The sequence below is a fragment of the Phoenix dactylifera genome, chromosome 2 (genome assembly GCF_009389715.1).
Source record: "Phoenix dactylifera cultivar Barhee BC4 chromosome 2, palm_55x_up_171113_PBpolish2nd_filt_p, whole genome shotgun sequence".
Lineage (NCBI taxonomy): Eukaryota > Viridiplantae > Streptophyta > Magnoliopsida > Arecales > Arecaceae > Phoenix > Phoenix dactylifera.
The window spans coordinates 7,133,614-7,148,867 of NC_052393.1; the positions used below are offsets into that span (position 1 = coordinate 7,133,614).

A 15,254-nucleotide genomic window follows, 5' to 3' on the forward strand; every position below is an offset into this window, starting at 1 on the left:
CTAATAAACCCAGGCTGGCGATGTTTTGCTCACCAAACAAGTTTTCTTTGAAATAATTATGCTTGCATTATTCCTAAATATTTTCTTAAGATCTATTTGGATGATTGGGCCAAAACTTCTATGGGATTCATGGGTTGGATCAGTACAACCAGTAAAATTATAGAATTACAGACCGACCTAGATCTATATTCATAAATATCCAGAATTAGCTTTGACGTGGGCCTATTTACCGAACTTGATCACGAAATCCCAATCCTCAACTTGGTCTGCCTAAGGGAGAGCTTAAGATGCCCGAGCGGCAGAACCGGATGGAAGCAGGCTGAGAAAAGACCGTTGAGGGTTGGAATACCATAGCGATTGCGGAAGAGAGAAAGAGGTCGAGGCCACGAGAAGCAAAGGAGAAAGAATCGCATTGAAGCCTATAATCTTCTTCCATAATAGTTCAGAGGATGCCAACAATGTTCTTGATTTATCAAATATAGCTAAATAACACCATTCTTGCCAACGACCAGTGTATCATAATCGTCGATCTTCAATAGTAATTTTCCAAAAAAAAAAAATCACGACCATTGAATGGCAAACAACTATGAAATAACTACCATATTTTCCTACTATAAGGTGATAACAAAATAGAAAGTTTGTCTTCATTAAGTTTCTAAACAGGACAGCGTAATCATAGCATCCCATGATATTACAGATAGGGAGAGAGTGCCTGCAACGATGTAAGGCAACAACTTTCATAGAAAGTCATGTTTTATTAAGATCAGTTCGAATATAATTAAATTTAGGGTTGTGCACCAACCCATCCTTCTCTATCAATATATGTTATATCGGTGTACTTCCTCAGATCAGAAAGTTCTTCTGGCCATGGGGCATGAGTGGTTTTGTGTGACTCAAGAAACTTTGAACCGGGAATAACCAAGCCAACTTCGCACGAGTCAAAACTTTTTGCAGGAATGGCCAGCACCCTAAAAGTTTTTTCTGTCCATGCCTCATTGATGGACAGCAAAGGTCTTCACAATATTTGGAGCTCCATTGACTTGATGAACATGTAAAGCGATAGAGGCGAAGACCACAAAGAAGAAGAGAGAGAATGGCAATATCATTCTAGCTAGATAGATGCAGTGCAGCCAATTGGACAAAAATTAACAAGTGTATGGGGAAGATATGCACATACATACATACATACATACATGCATACATACATACATGTAAGAAAATGATGGACCGCCATAAACTTTAATTCGTTATCATAAAAATCCAGTATGGCAGGGAAAAAATATGGTATATTTAATATCTTCCTTAATTTATAAGTCTTACAATTTAGCCTTCTCACATATACGTATATATATATGAGGTTTCCACTGTGGGAATTAAGGGCTCGTTTGGTTCGCAGTAAAAGAAGGGGGAAAGTGTGGTTAATGGAAAAGTAATGAGATGCCTCTTATTTGGTTGGAGTTTTCAAAGAAGAAAGATCGGAAAGTTGTATTCTCATGGAAATATGATTCTCACATTTCATGAAAAAGTCTTTCCTATGAAAAATATAGAAAAGTTACTTTCCCATGAGATGGGAATCACTCATTTTTTATTTTTTTCCAAAAAGACCCTTCAGCATTAAAGAAGCATTAATGAGGCATTAAAAACCTAATTTTTATTAAGGACATAATAGGAATTATACATAACTTTTCCAGAAAAGTAGATGAACAACCAAACATAAGCACTTTGAAAATTTGTCACTTTTCCATGGTCAACCAAACATACCAAAAGTAATTCTCTAGGTATCCTCTTCCTAAGAATCTGATTTTCAGAAATTATATTCGTAGGAGGGAAAATACTTCCCGCGAACCAAACGAGCCCTAAGGGGATTGAACTTAATTCACATTTACATGTCTAAGAACATCGTTGCTGCAATGTCTCCCAGAAATCTTCCTTATTCAACCAGAGAATTGTTTGAGATTTCCATTGAATGGCAAACAACTAAGAATAACTATCATATTTTCCTGCTATGTGATGAATACAAAATAGGATGCTTGAATTTATTTAATTTCAAATCAAGACAACATATTCATAAACTACAGCGGTAGAACAGATAGGGAGAGAGTACATGCAACAATGTAAGGAGACAAATTACATCAGATCGAAGTTGCGCATAATTAAGATCAATTCGAATAAAATTAAATTTCGCGGAGTGCACTAAGCCATCCTTGACGGTCAATATATGTCATATCAGTGAACTTCCTCAGCTCAGCACGACTTAGTTTCTTCATCCACTTCACCCGTTGTGATGTATTCGATCCGGGTCCATAGCAACCAGATTCCACAAAAGTTAATTCTTTTCTGGTGGATCATTACAAACAAAAATTAATCAATAGAAAGATAGAGAGCATACATATTCATACATATTAAAACTATGAGAAACAGACTCCAGAACAATGTCAACATGTTTCTATGCATATACATGATTGTTAATCTACTAACAGAAACAAAAAAGTAGAATTCTGCAGCATCTTAGAAAAGGAAAACCGAGGTAAGAAACTATATATCTTATTGACCGCTGAAGCCATGTAGTGATTGATATGACCTTTTTCGTTGTGAAGACAAGGATCAAATGTCACTCTTTGAAATTAGTCATAAAAGCTAGCTAGCAGCCCCTAACAAAATCAATAAAATCCCTTGGATGTATATGAGATGCCCAAGTTGTTCGATCCCACATTCTCGAAACTAATGCAAATGTTCTAGTCCGCTAGGCGACAATCGCAAGAACAATACTAATTCCTTTTCATCCTATCTGCAAACATCTTGATAATCTTGCATTCATGCATGAGCCCTCCGACGACACAGCTATTGTTGTGAATATGTGGATTTCTAGCATATTTATAGACCTACCATAAACTCACTCGACAAGTGGATACCTGATGGCAGCCTAGTTTCCGCAGGCCCCTCAAAATCCATCTTGATTGAAATTATTCTAAAGAACTATCACTACATTATCGAAGGAGTACTGGGTAATCAATATATTCCCATTTAGAGGGAGACTTGACAAGAGGTACTGCCATTTTTTTGTAACATAGGACAAAGACTGAAAAATGAAATGGCCATGGAAATCTAGTGCTTGAACATGTAATGGCTTTTCATCCTAGGGCCAAACCTCAATTCGTACGAGTTAAAGCGAACTTTTTTCTTCGACAGGAAATGTAAAATGATGCATGGAAAATTCACAATGAAGCTGGCACGAAGGCCCTTCATGATAATTATCGAAAACTAGTTCTGAAACCATGCATGTACGCGAATAATTATAACAAGGGTAATCGACTTACTCCTGCCCAAGCCAAGCAATCCACCCTTGAGGGTTCACAATGTCCGACATGATAGTTTCATAAAATATCACCCGTGCTTGACGTCCCCATGCTCTACCTAAAAAGACTTTCTGAGTCCCAGTCACATTACAATGCTTGAAGACGAACCCATTGTCCTCGGCAGGGCCTTGCCTTCCTTGAGCTGTCAGAAAGCCAGGTCGTAGAACCGTAAATAACGTGCATCCCTGCATGATTCATAAGATGCAAACTAATCGTTATTCGACTTCGATGATAAATTAATCAAGAAGAATGATGCTTATATATGGTAGGATGTTAGCTTCAGGTCTAGAAACTTTGACATAGTACAGTACCATAGTTGGTCGAACCAGGAATAACCCAGAGTTTTTTTTTTATTTTTCTTTCTTTCCATACCTCGTAGATAGATTGGCCGCTTCCAAATATGAAGTCAGTCGAGCCCTCAATGTAGCAGTCTTTGAAGTAGTGGAGTCCCTTTTGATCGTAAAGTGTGTCCTGGACGCCAATGAAGCCGCAGCCGTAGAAAGCAGAATGGTTCCCTCGTAACAAAGCTGCCACTGCTTGCCCTACAGGACCTGCACTATTCTGCATGGTTTGAAGTATAAATAAATATCCACGCTCGCCTGTCTTTGTATTGTTGCAACGAATATATATAGAGAGAAATGCATAGATAAATTGCAAAAATTCACAACTCTTGTAGCAGCTGTTCTTGTGACGAAAAACCTTGAAAGTAATATGTTTAGCGACAAAATAGTCTGCACGCGATGTGAAGGTCGCAGAGGTGAGGGTATTATGGTTCCCGGAGTCACCAGAATAGTCCCCCCACTCAATCACCGTCTTTTCACGCCCTTCCCCTTCCAGTAGGACGAACTCTTGATGGTCTTGTATGCACACCTTCTCCCTGCATGAAGTCACGTAACTTAGCATCCACTAGAGAAAAGGAGGTTGAGTTTTAATCGAGCTCATCATAAGATGGCATTACTTGTAGACTCCTGCCGAGACATGAATTCGTATCCATTGGCTGTTGTTAACAGGCACTGAATTTATGGCCTCTTGGATGGTCTTGAAATCTCCTGCTCCGTGGTGATTGACCTTGATGATCTTCGTAATGTTTGCATCTAATCCGCTGACTTGATGAACATGCAAAGCGACGGAGACAAGGACTGCAAGGAAGAAGGGAGAGAATGCCCTATTCATTCGAGCTAGAAATATGGAATACGGCCAATTGGACAAAAATTAACTAGTATATGTGGAAGATAGATAGATAGATAGATAGATAGATATATATATATAAGCAAACGTTGGGTTGCCAAAAACTTTTATTCATAATTAGCATAAAAACCCATTATGGCAGGGTAAAAATATGGTATATTTTCCTTTATAATCCTTACAATTTAGCTTTCTCCAAGATATGTATATTTGAGATTTCCATTGTGGAAATTAAGAAAATCGCAGGTAGATCTTTACTGTAGAAATTTGGCCAAGGGAGCTTAATTCACATGCAGATGGATCAGAATATTCCCACTGCAATTACACCCAGAAATCAAGCCAAAGATCTATTAACAAATATATGATTTGTCAAAGTTCAATGGTTTGGACGAATGCAAGTGTCGACCGAACATTGAAACAATACCATAATACAGTGATCAGTTACCATGCATCGTTTTGTTTTAATATATGCTACTCTTGGTGGAGCTTACAGTTATTTTTATTGCCAGATTTCATGCATAAATGCCCACGCTTCTTGTGTTTTGGCGCTTGTCTGTTATTTGGAATGTACACCACCTCGTCCCGGCTGGCTCAGACTTAATTTTGATGGCTCGATCGAAGCAAATGTTGTGGGAGGCGCAATCCTCGGAATTGGGATCACAGCATGTTTCCCTGGTTGGCTGGAGCAATAAATCAGCACAGTAGAATGGTAACAATGGCGGAACTACGTGCTTATAAGTATCGGGAATTTTCATCGCAAAAGTATCGGGCAAAGTGTCACCAAGGTTTGTTGCGGAATTTGCTTGAGCACAGGCTACAGAGATCAGGCTCACCCCCTCTTCAGATAAACTTTTAACAGCTCGGGACATATGGGGTTTCTTCTCTGCTCCGGCAGCTCCTCAGACGGTATTTTTCACTTGGGAGCCCCCACCCCCGAGCTTCTTCAAGGTTAACTTCGATGGGTCCGTGCTGGATGGCGGTACGCGGGTCGGTGCAGGCTTTGTTATATGGAACCCGTACTTCAGGGTGGTGGCAGTAGGTGGCTACCAGCTGTTTGATACGTCGGTTCCGAAGGCAAAGTTGCGAGCTGCCTGGGCGGGTCTTCCACATGTGCGGGTGATGCTGCAGGCCAGTTCAATCATTCTGGAGAGCAACTCGGCCACGATTATCGGGTGGATTTAGAGGGGGTCGAGGGGTGAGAGCACGGATCACCTCTTGATCCGAGACATAGGGATGATGGTGAGAGATGGGGGGGCCTTTCAGGCCAAGTATGTATTCAGAAAAGCCAATGAGGCGGCCGACTGGGTGGCTGCCTACGTGGCCCATCACTCAGGATACACCCTTTGGTTAGAGGGAGAGGAGCTGCCACTGGCACTTTGCGAGCTGTTGTATTTTGATTTTATTGAGTGCATTCGTACACGCACTGTATAAAGCACCCGCTTAAGCAAAAAAAAAAAAAAGCGTCGAGCAGATGGAAGTGGGATTTTTTCTTTTAAATGGACTCTGTGCTAACGCTTTTAAGCAAATGGTGTTTGATCGAATTGCCGACCCTCTGGTGCTTCCATGGATCACTCCTGCAGTCCTACCTATTGTGCGTTCAACAGCTTCTTCATAGCATCGCTCGGGTTCACATTTTCTAAATCTGTATCTATGTGAATGAGTTAAGGGGTCAGTTAAGTTTGAGTACTATGGGCAATAATATCCAGGAGACATATGATATTCATATAGTTGGGAAATATAAGCAGACTATTCTATTATAATCTAGTTAATTTAATTTGAGGAACATATAAGAAATAATTAGTTTCGAGACTCGGGAGGTGAAATATATTAAAATAGAGATTACTACATAAATATAAAAAAAATTCAGGGATTGATCTATATGAGACATTGATTAATTTGCCAGTTAACTAAAATATTCTTCTACAAAAAAGTCTGCTAAGAATGGCCTTACTGAATTATGTTTTTATTTTTAAAAAATTACTTCATATAAGTTCTTCTAAGCCATAATGAATTATGTTATTCATAAATCAGTCCTATTTTTCGTGCTAGTCCTTTTAAGCTCTCAAGTTTGCAAGATATTCTATTGAAAAAACTTACATAGAGCCTTCTTGAATTTGCTTAACCTTAGACTGCATAACATAAATAAGAAGATCAAAAATGTTAAATTATGTATTGTTTTAGTCCAATAGATACATTATTTTTCTCTATTTAGCCATGTCTTAAACTGCAGCCCAAGATTGTGAGATACACTACATGCGGCTCAACTCATGAGAGATATTCGGTAAAATGGCAAAGAAGAACACAGAGGTTCTTCTTTGATGGAACCAACAGCGGGCATGATATTTCAATTGATCCTTGTGCTCCTGAAGATTAGCAAAAATGGCCACCTCAAGAAATGGCTAGGAAACAAGAGTTTCTCCCGGACGTCAGACTTATGTTAGACTAGATCTTATCACCATGGATATCCCAAGCTACCTCATCATTTATTTTTGCAGTCATAAACACACCCTTAAAATTGCTACTCGGCATTCGGAAGGTATAAGAGATCGATATTCCTTGGCAATGCAGATCTCAACAATGATCCTAATTTATAAAATACAACTAAATAACACCATTCGTGTGGATGAATGATGGATCATAATTGTTGATCTTCAACAGGAATTGTTCAAAAAATCAAGATCATTGAATAGCAAACAACTAAGTGTAACTACCATATTTTTTCTTATTTATATGATGATTTCATAATAGAACGTTTGCTTTTATTAAATTTCTAGACAAGAAGATGTCATCATAACCTGCAGTGATCGATCGAACAAAGAGGGAGAGAGTACTTGCAACGACGTAAGGTGATAGCTTACATCAGACATATTCCATTTTAGATATCAGTTTGAATACAATTAAAATTAAGGCTGTGCGCTAATCCATCCTTCACTGTCAATATATGTTATGTCAGTAAATTTCTTCAGCTTTGCAGGACTTAATTTCTTCATCCAATTCACCCGGTGTGATGTATTTGATCCGGGTCCAGTGCATCTGAATTCCACAAAAGTTAAATCTTCCCTGCATCATTACAAATAAAAATTATTCAATTGAAAGGTAAAGAGCATATGTCTTTGTACATATTAAACTATGAAATACAGGTTATAGGATATAGTCAACATGTTTATGATGCATGTATACAAATGCTAATCTACTAGCAGAAATAAGGAAGTCAAAACTTTGCAGCATCTTGGAGAAGAAAACCAGGTAGCATACTATCTTAATGGCCATTGAAGCCAGTGTTGATTGATCTTACCAAAGCAAAAAAGAACTTTTTTACTTTGACAAGAAATGTAAAATGACTCATAAATCAGGTAATTGCAAAATGAAGCTGTGAAGGCCCTTCATGGCAATCAAATATGAAAAATAGTTTGGAAATTATACATGCAAATAACTGAACCAAGAGGGATTAACTTACTCCTTGGAGTTCCAAGCATTCCACCCTTCAGGATTCACAATGTCCGACATGAACGTTTCATAAAATATAACCCGCGCATAAGGTCCCCATGCTCTACCTAACTCGGCTTTCTGAGTCCCAGTCACATTACAGTACCTGAAGACAAACCCATTCCCCTCGGTAGGGCCTTGTCTTTGCTGAGCCGTCACAAAGCCAGATTGGTGTTTTGTATATATGGTGCATCCCTGCATGATTTATAACAAGCAAAATTAATTGTTAGCAGACCACATTATTTGCGGTAAGTTTCGGGTCAAGAATTTTGCATAACAAACGGTGAATCGAGCTAATTAGATTGGCTCAAATGGCATGGGTTGACTTAAGGTCTAGCCTAGCCAGGTCTCGACCCCTATGCCAACTTGACTCGTCGACATGGATCAGATAACAAACTGCCTAAATTTTGTCACTGTTGCTACTCAAACCCTAAATTTCTGGTACGAGTCTACCAAGTAATTAGGTCTATATTTTGAGTTAGGTTTCAAACTGACCCACAAAGATCCTTGGTAAAGCGTAAAGCCAACTTGGATTCATCAAACGGGTCTTGTTTAAATAATATATATACATAGAAAGTAAGAAATTTTTGGTTGAACCATGAATTACCAAGCCAATTTTACATGGGTCAACAAGGTTTTTTTCCTCCATACCTCATAGATAGATTGGCCGTCTCCAAATATGAAGTCAACTGCGCCCTCAATGTAGCAATCTTTGTAGTAGTGCAGTCCCCTTTGATCGTAAAGTGTGTCCTGGAGGCCAATGAAGCCACAGTCGTAGATAGCGGAATGGTTCCCTCGTATCATAGCTGCCACTGCTGGCCCTACAGCGCCTGCACTATTCTGCATGGTTTCAAATGTAAATTTGTTTCAGAGCAATAGCTGAAACTAGGACAACGCAAAATGCAATGGTGTGTTACGACTATCAAAGATTTTTCGACCAAAAATCTTATATTTTTGTAGCCAGAACAAGAATAAATATATAAATGAATGACAAGATTTCACAAATCTTATTGTGATGAAAAACCTTGAAAGTAATCTTTTTAGCGACAAAATTGTGGGCACGCGATGTGAAGGTGGCAGAGGAGACGGTATCATGCTTCTCGGCATCGCCGGCATAGTCCGCCCACTCAATCACTGTGTTCTCACGCCCATCCCCTTCCAGTAGGATGAACCCGCGATGTTCTTGTACGTACACCTTCTCCCTGCATGAAACCTACGCATGCATAACTTTGTATCCACTAGGAAAAAAAAAAGAAAGTTTGAATTTTAATCAAGCTCATCATAAGACGGGCATTACTTGTAGACTCCTGCCGAGATATGAATCCGTATCCATTCCCCATTGTTCGCAGGCACTGAACCAATGGCCTCTTGGATGGTCTTGAAATCTCCTGTACCATCGAGATTGACATTGATGGTCTTCGAAATTTTTGCATCTCCGCTGACTCGATGAACATGCAGAGCAATGGAGACGAAGACTGCAAGGAAGAAGAGAGAGAATGCCCACTTCATTCTAACCAGCAAGATGTATGTGGAAGATCTCCACAAACTATATATATATATATATATATATATATATATATATATATATATATATAAGCTTTTTGAGAGAAGCATGGATATCCACCAACTATTAATTATTTCACTACCATTTTGCATTCTTCTTCTTATCGTGAGGCATATGAAATTAAAATATATCTTAAAATAAAAGCCTACTCTAATTCAAACAAAAAGAAATGGAAATTTAAGGAAAGAAAGAAAATAAAGAAGTAGCTGATTGGGTGCAAAAACTTCGGCAATCATAGACTTTGAAGACATTCCAAAGTTGCCTTTCAACTTCCCAAATTGACTTTACATAGAAGCACAAAATCATTAGATTTTTTTCTCCTTACGTCAAATATCCTTATATCATATAATCCTGATGAATCAAATGCAAATCTGGAATCAGATCATTGTTTTCTTGTATGCTCTGGGACTTTCTTGTCATTTTCAGAGATACAGGGCAGAAGAGGCAGGATGGAGCTAAGAGCTGGCTGTTTTCCAACTGTTTAATGCATTACAAATTTCACCTGATGACCATGGATTTGGAAATTACTTCTGTGAGCTGTCTGTTTCAGGCACGTATTTATGAGGATTTGTAAGCTACAGAGGACACTACCCATATGTCATCCTCAACTAATATACTCCTAAGATGACCTATATATATATATATATATATATATATATATATATATATATAACCCTTACTAGCATCTTGGATTAGATTGCTGCTCTGGTTACATGTACTTGTGTAGTTAACCTTTTATAAGTATGCTATAATTTTGACTCTTGGAGCTTTGGATGAAGAAGAGGAGCAGGAAGATAGGGAGATATGGAAGGCCTCATTTTTTTTCCATAGCAATTCTGATGGTCTCCAGGAAAGAAGGGAGGAAATTTACAGTGGTCCGCTGTCAGATTGGTTTTGAATGATTTTTCACAATAACATATTTGATGAAATTAATTTTGGATAGATTTGGAAGCTTTCTTTTTTTCATTGTTACGTAAGAAGTAATGCACCATAAAAATAATTATAGCAATCAAGAACATTCGCAATATATTTGGAATTAGTTGGTCGGGCCATTTTAGTTAAATCAAGTGCCCAACAATGATATATGATGATCATTTATATATGAGTTCTTTTTTTCTTTTTTTTTAGGTAAAAAAAATGGAAAGAGGGGGGAGAGGAAGACCTCAACCGCATAGCAACTTCCACTTGGCTCCCTTTTCGTTGGAGAATGTTCGATACGGGTAGATAAGTTTTACTCATACCCTTCCCACTAGTGGGCTGCCCCACGTATAAGTACGTCGCACCAGCACCACCTAAGTACCGGCAGACCAGATAGCGACTCCACTGAGCAAATCAGGCGGGGGTATCCGGTCTCCGCATTTAATCGACGTCCGTGCGTTTCGAATTTGGGCCACTCCGGTGGAATCAAAGACCCGTTCCCACCGTGCTACCACCTTGGTGGTTACATGAGTTCTTTGGTACCTCATCCAAGGTCTATGTGAAGACCTTGCGGACGTATATTTAGTCCCACATCGGTTATTTACTGGGTAGATCTTGGGTATTTATATAGGATTAAGGAACCCAAATAATATTTTTTAGCCAATCATTTTGGATGAGATCTTGAATTGTTACAAATGATATCAGAGCGTATCGAACCCATAACCTATATGAACTAAGGAATACTGTAGCACAGATCTATTGGGGCTGACCACGGGCCGATTGAGGTGTTTGTGATTAGATTTGAATTAATTCAAATTTTTAGCCTGATGAGGACATCAAAACTTGAATGGAGAAAGTATGTGAGGACCTATGTGGATGTATGTTTAGTCTCACATCGATTATTCGTTGGGTAGATCTTAGGTACTTATACAATATCAATGAACCCAAAGAATACCTTCCAGCTAGCCATTTTAGGTGAAGTCTTAGGTTAAAAATTACAGTCTACACTAACAATCTTTATAATGTTAATGATCTATCTTCTGAGAGACCTCCCATTATATAATAAAAGTTATTCTAATATTTTATAATATAGCATTCCAATGTTAGAGTTTTTTCTAATGTAATTTGTTTGGATTTGTAACTAGTAGCGTCTAAAACCAGATTAAGGAGAAAAGGGTAGTCTCTGTTTCATTTTTCAAAATGTTTTCCTTCTACGTTGATTTATGAGCTAAATTTTGAAAGGAACAATGCATGATAAATAGATAACTTTATGATCTCCCGTTATGTGTTTTACAATATACCTGTTGTGGTTCAAATTCGGCCCAAGGGTGACCACGTCAGAGGAGTCGGGGGAGCTAACAATCATGATAGAATGGGGACGCCACTTCCTGCGTGCCGGCTGACCTGCACAAAGCCTCACCGGTGGACTTTCGGTGAGAGTCCTATGACAGAATTTGTTCTAATGAAGCATTCCCATGTTAGAATTTATTCTTTTGTAGTTTGTTTGGATTTGCAATTAGTAGGGTCTAAAACCAGATGAACTTGGTCTCTCTCACGCCAGAGGAAGACTCTGTAGAGTGGAAATGGAGCAAATCTAAAACGTTCTCGGTAAAACGGCGCTATAACTTCCTTGGTCATGGAGGCGTATCGTTGGCATTTGGAAAGAGAAATTGGAAACTGCTACTGCCAGAGAAGGTGAAAATTTTCAATTGGCTAACGTTCAGAAACAAAATTCTCACAACGGAAAATCTGAAGAAGAGAAACAGGAATTGCCCGCCAGCTTGCCCTCTTTGTGGAGTAGAGGATGAGACCACTGATCATAGTTTTCTGAAGTGTTCCTTTGCAAAATATCTTCTGCCCCTCTTCCTCCATCGATGGAGGAACTGTGGACTACCTGGAGAAACAGAGAAACTGATCAGAGGCAATGGATTGGGTGGGATTGCTTGGTCTCTGCCATCTGCTGGTGTATTTGGAAAGAGCGTAACAATAGGAGTATTCTGGTGCGCCAAAAAGCTTGCTTTCTCCTGCATGACTGGACAACCAACTAGGATGGAAAACTCAAAACAGTTACTAAAAGATTCCTGCAATACCCTTCTAACGGGAGAAGGCGCACAAAACACCAATGGAGCTACGGTGACATTTGGGCGATCGTGAGGATTAGAGGGATCTTTTAGGCTAAGCAGGTATACGGCGAAGCCAATACAGCTATGGATTGGATGGCTGCTTATGTAGCCTGTCACTCCAGCGATATTCTGTGGGTTGAAGATGGGGAGTTGCTCTTGACATTTCGAGGTATCCTATTTTTTGATTTTATTGGATGTATCCGTATTCGTCAGATATGATCCATCCATCCTAAAAAATAAAAAAATAAAAAAAAGAAGGTACGTTGGGGAGGCTGAAGAAACTGATGGATCGCAATTATAAATGCTCCAAGAAGAAGAAGTTAAAGAGCACCCAAGCGGTTCCATCCTTTCTCTCTCGAGTTGTTCTGCTCTTTAAGAATACCACTGCCAAAGGCCGGGATGCAAGGACCCTGGAAATCACGTTGCGTGGTCGTACCAACGTGGAAAACCCCAAGAGTGAATCCAACAGGCCAGCAGAAGCTATGTAAATAAATTCTGGCCTGGTAGCTTTGTGGGCCGTTCTCAACTTACTTCGATCATCATTGTAAAACACCTATATAAATAAATTCTGGGTGGGTCCACCTCCCGTTATCATCAAAAAATAATTTTTAAAAAAACAATCAACCCATATCTATATTCTGTTAAACAATTAAAGAGTGGTGCTAGTCTATATCTATTAAGTCATAATTCTTCTTTTTTTAATTTCCTAATAATGTTGGGACAAAATGAACCGACAAGAAAAAAAAAAGAAGAATATCTTCAACCTGCCGAACTCCAAAAACTCAAAGGATAATTAAAAAGAAATGAAAAAAATTCAAAAATAGGGTTTTGTATTCTTTTTTCTCTATTAACGATCCATCAACTATAAACTGAGGTACATAATTCTTATTTATAATAGTAGCGAAGTTATTTCTTGTATAATTATGATTCAATTTCTCTCCTAGTTTGAATAGAATAAGATTTCTAAAAATAAATATAACTAAATAAATTAATCATGAAAAAACTAAAAATTTGCTTGAGGAGATCTAGACTTCTATATCAACTTGTTCTTCTGTCGCTTTGCCTTATTTTTCACATATCGGAAGATACGCTAAATCAAGATTCTTTCCGAAAAAGAAACTTCTAGTTTGATCAACCTATTTCAAGACCCAAATAATGAAATTTTAACCCGTTTTAACCCTTAAAGGTGTTGTTGTAGATCTCGCAAAGCTATTCAATTTGAAGGAAAAGATCTGTTAGTATCCCTCATATGCCATGAAAATTTCGAAATAATTTTCAGATTGCAGCGGAAAAACATATGCGGGATCCGTTCATCGCATGAACGTATTTTAAAACCTTTCGTTTGTAGATAGATTAGAATTAAATTATTTTAAACCATTTTAAAATCATTAAGAAGATCAGATCTTCACCTTGTGCGGGTAGATGGTCTCCGCAAATCTGATTTACGTAGATTTGTAGAAGGTTCGATGGAAGCCGCACACGTGTCCGGCCTCTACGGATATCCACACGAGGTAGTGAGTCGATCGAAACCTTTGGATCTCCCCGGGATGCTAGCTCCCTTGCAGAGATGGCTTTAGATGGCTGAGGTCCTCTCCTTTGAATCAACCTTTGATTGGCTTGAGAGGAGGAAGAAGAAACAAAGGCTCTTCGCAGCCTTTTCTTTTTCTCCTACGCTGGACCCAAGGAAGAGGAAGAAGAAGGCCACCCCACCCTTTCTTTTTCTCCCTTTTCTCTTGCGGCTGGAAGGAGGAATGAGGGGAGGAGGGGTGCTGCCAAAATGCCTAGAGAAAGCATGAGAGGAGGGGCCGAAATCCCTCCTCTTTTTAAAGCACTAATGGATAAAGATAAGTTCCAATTTTTTAGGAACTCATCCTTATCCCATTATTTGAATAGCTAGGAGCGGCGTATGCCCCTCCTTCTTTCTCCACGCACACCCCAAAGGGAGGGGCGTGGGCCACTCCCTCAAATCTATTTAAATCTGCCATTTAAATAAATTAAAGGGTATTTTTAATTTGGGTCTATTGCATGAGTCCAATCCTAGTCAAAATAGGATTTATATGCACCCATTTCAATTTCCTCCAAATCCTAATCTAATTAGGATTTAATTGAACCATGACTCTATTCAACTCTTCAATCCTAATCCAATTAGGAGTCATGAAATTAATTAGATTAATTTTAAAATTAATTAGGACTTAAAATAATCCTAATCTAATTAGGACTTATTAAATTTCAGCCCTAAGACAATTAGGACTTTAGAAATCCTATTCCAAATAGGATTTTAATTTAATTTGAAATCCTAATCCAATTAGGACTCCATGAATCCTACTCCAAGTAGGACTCGTGATCAAGTCTAATTAATTAAATTCAATTAATTAAATTAAATTGCAATCCAATTGCAATTATTCCTTCTTCTAACCACTAACTCTTAGCGGGTTATCCATTTATTAATCTAATTGATTATTTGTGATTCCTAATCACATTCAACCATCGGATCGGTCCATACCTCTAATGTGTGTGACCCCATAAGTTCTATTCTGACTAGTAGTGAGATATATTACGATCTCTATCACAATATCATTGAAAACTCCTTTCAATGGGTTGAAACAATTCCAACTCAACTCA

General features: G+C 38.5%; 2 protein-coding genes across 2 annotated transcripts; both read right to left on the reverse strand.

The window, feature by feature from the left end:
- Positions 1 to 3,313: 3,313 nt before the first annotated feature.
- On the reverse strand, positions 3,314 to 4,529 carry LOC113462501 (probable pectinesterase 53). Its single transcript, XM_039115972.1, has 3 exons — positions 4,315 to 4,529; positions 3,729 to 4,233; positions 3,314 to 3,541 (listed from the first exon to the last, which is right to left on the reverse strand). The coding sequence occupies exons 1-3, from the start codon at positions 4,527 to 4,529 to the stop codon at positions 3,314 to 3,316; spliced, it is 948 nt and encodes a 315-aa protein (XP_038971900.1).
- Positions 4,530 to 7,283: 2,754 nt separating this feature from the next.
- LOC103703607 (putative pectinesterase 10) lies at positions 7,284 to 9,536 on the reverse strand. The gene is made up of 5 exons (XM_039115985.1): positions 9,333 to 9,536; positions 9,052 to 9,240; positions 8,679 to 8,867; positions 7,999 to 8,222; positions 7,284 to 7,601 (listed from the first exon to the last, which is right to left on the reverse strand). Exons 1-5 carry the CDS (start codon positions 9,534 to 9,536, stop codon positions 7,445 to 7,447), a joined length of 963 nt encoding a protein of 320 aa, XP_038971913.1. The 3' UTR covers positions 7,284 to 7,444.
- Between the last annotated feature and the right edge of the window lie 5,718 nt (positions 9,537 to 15,254).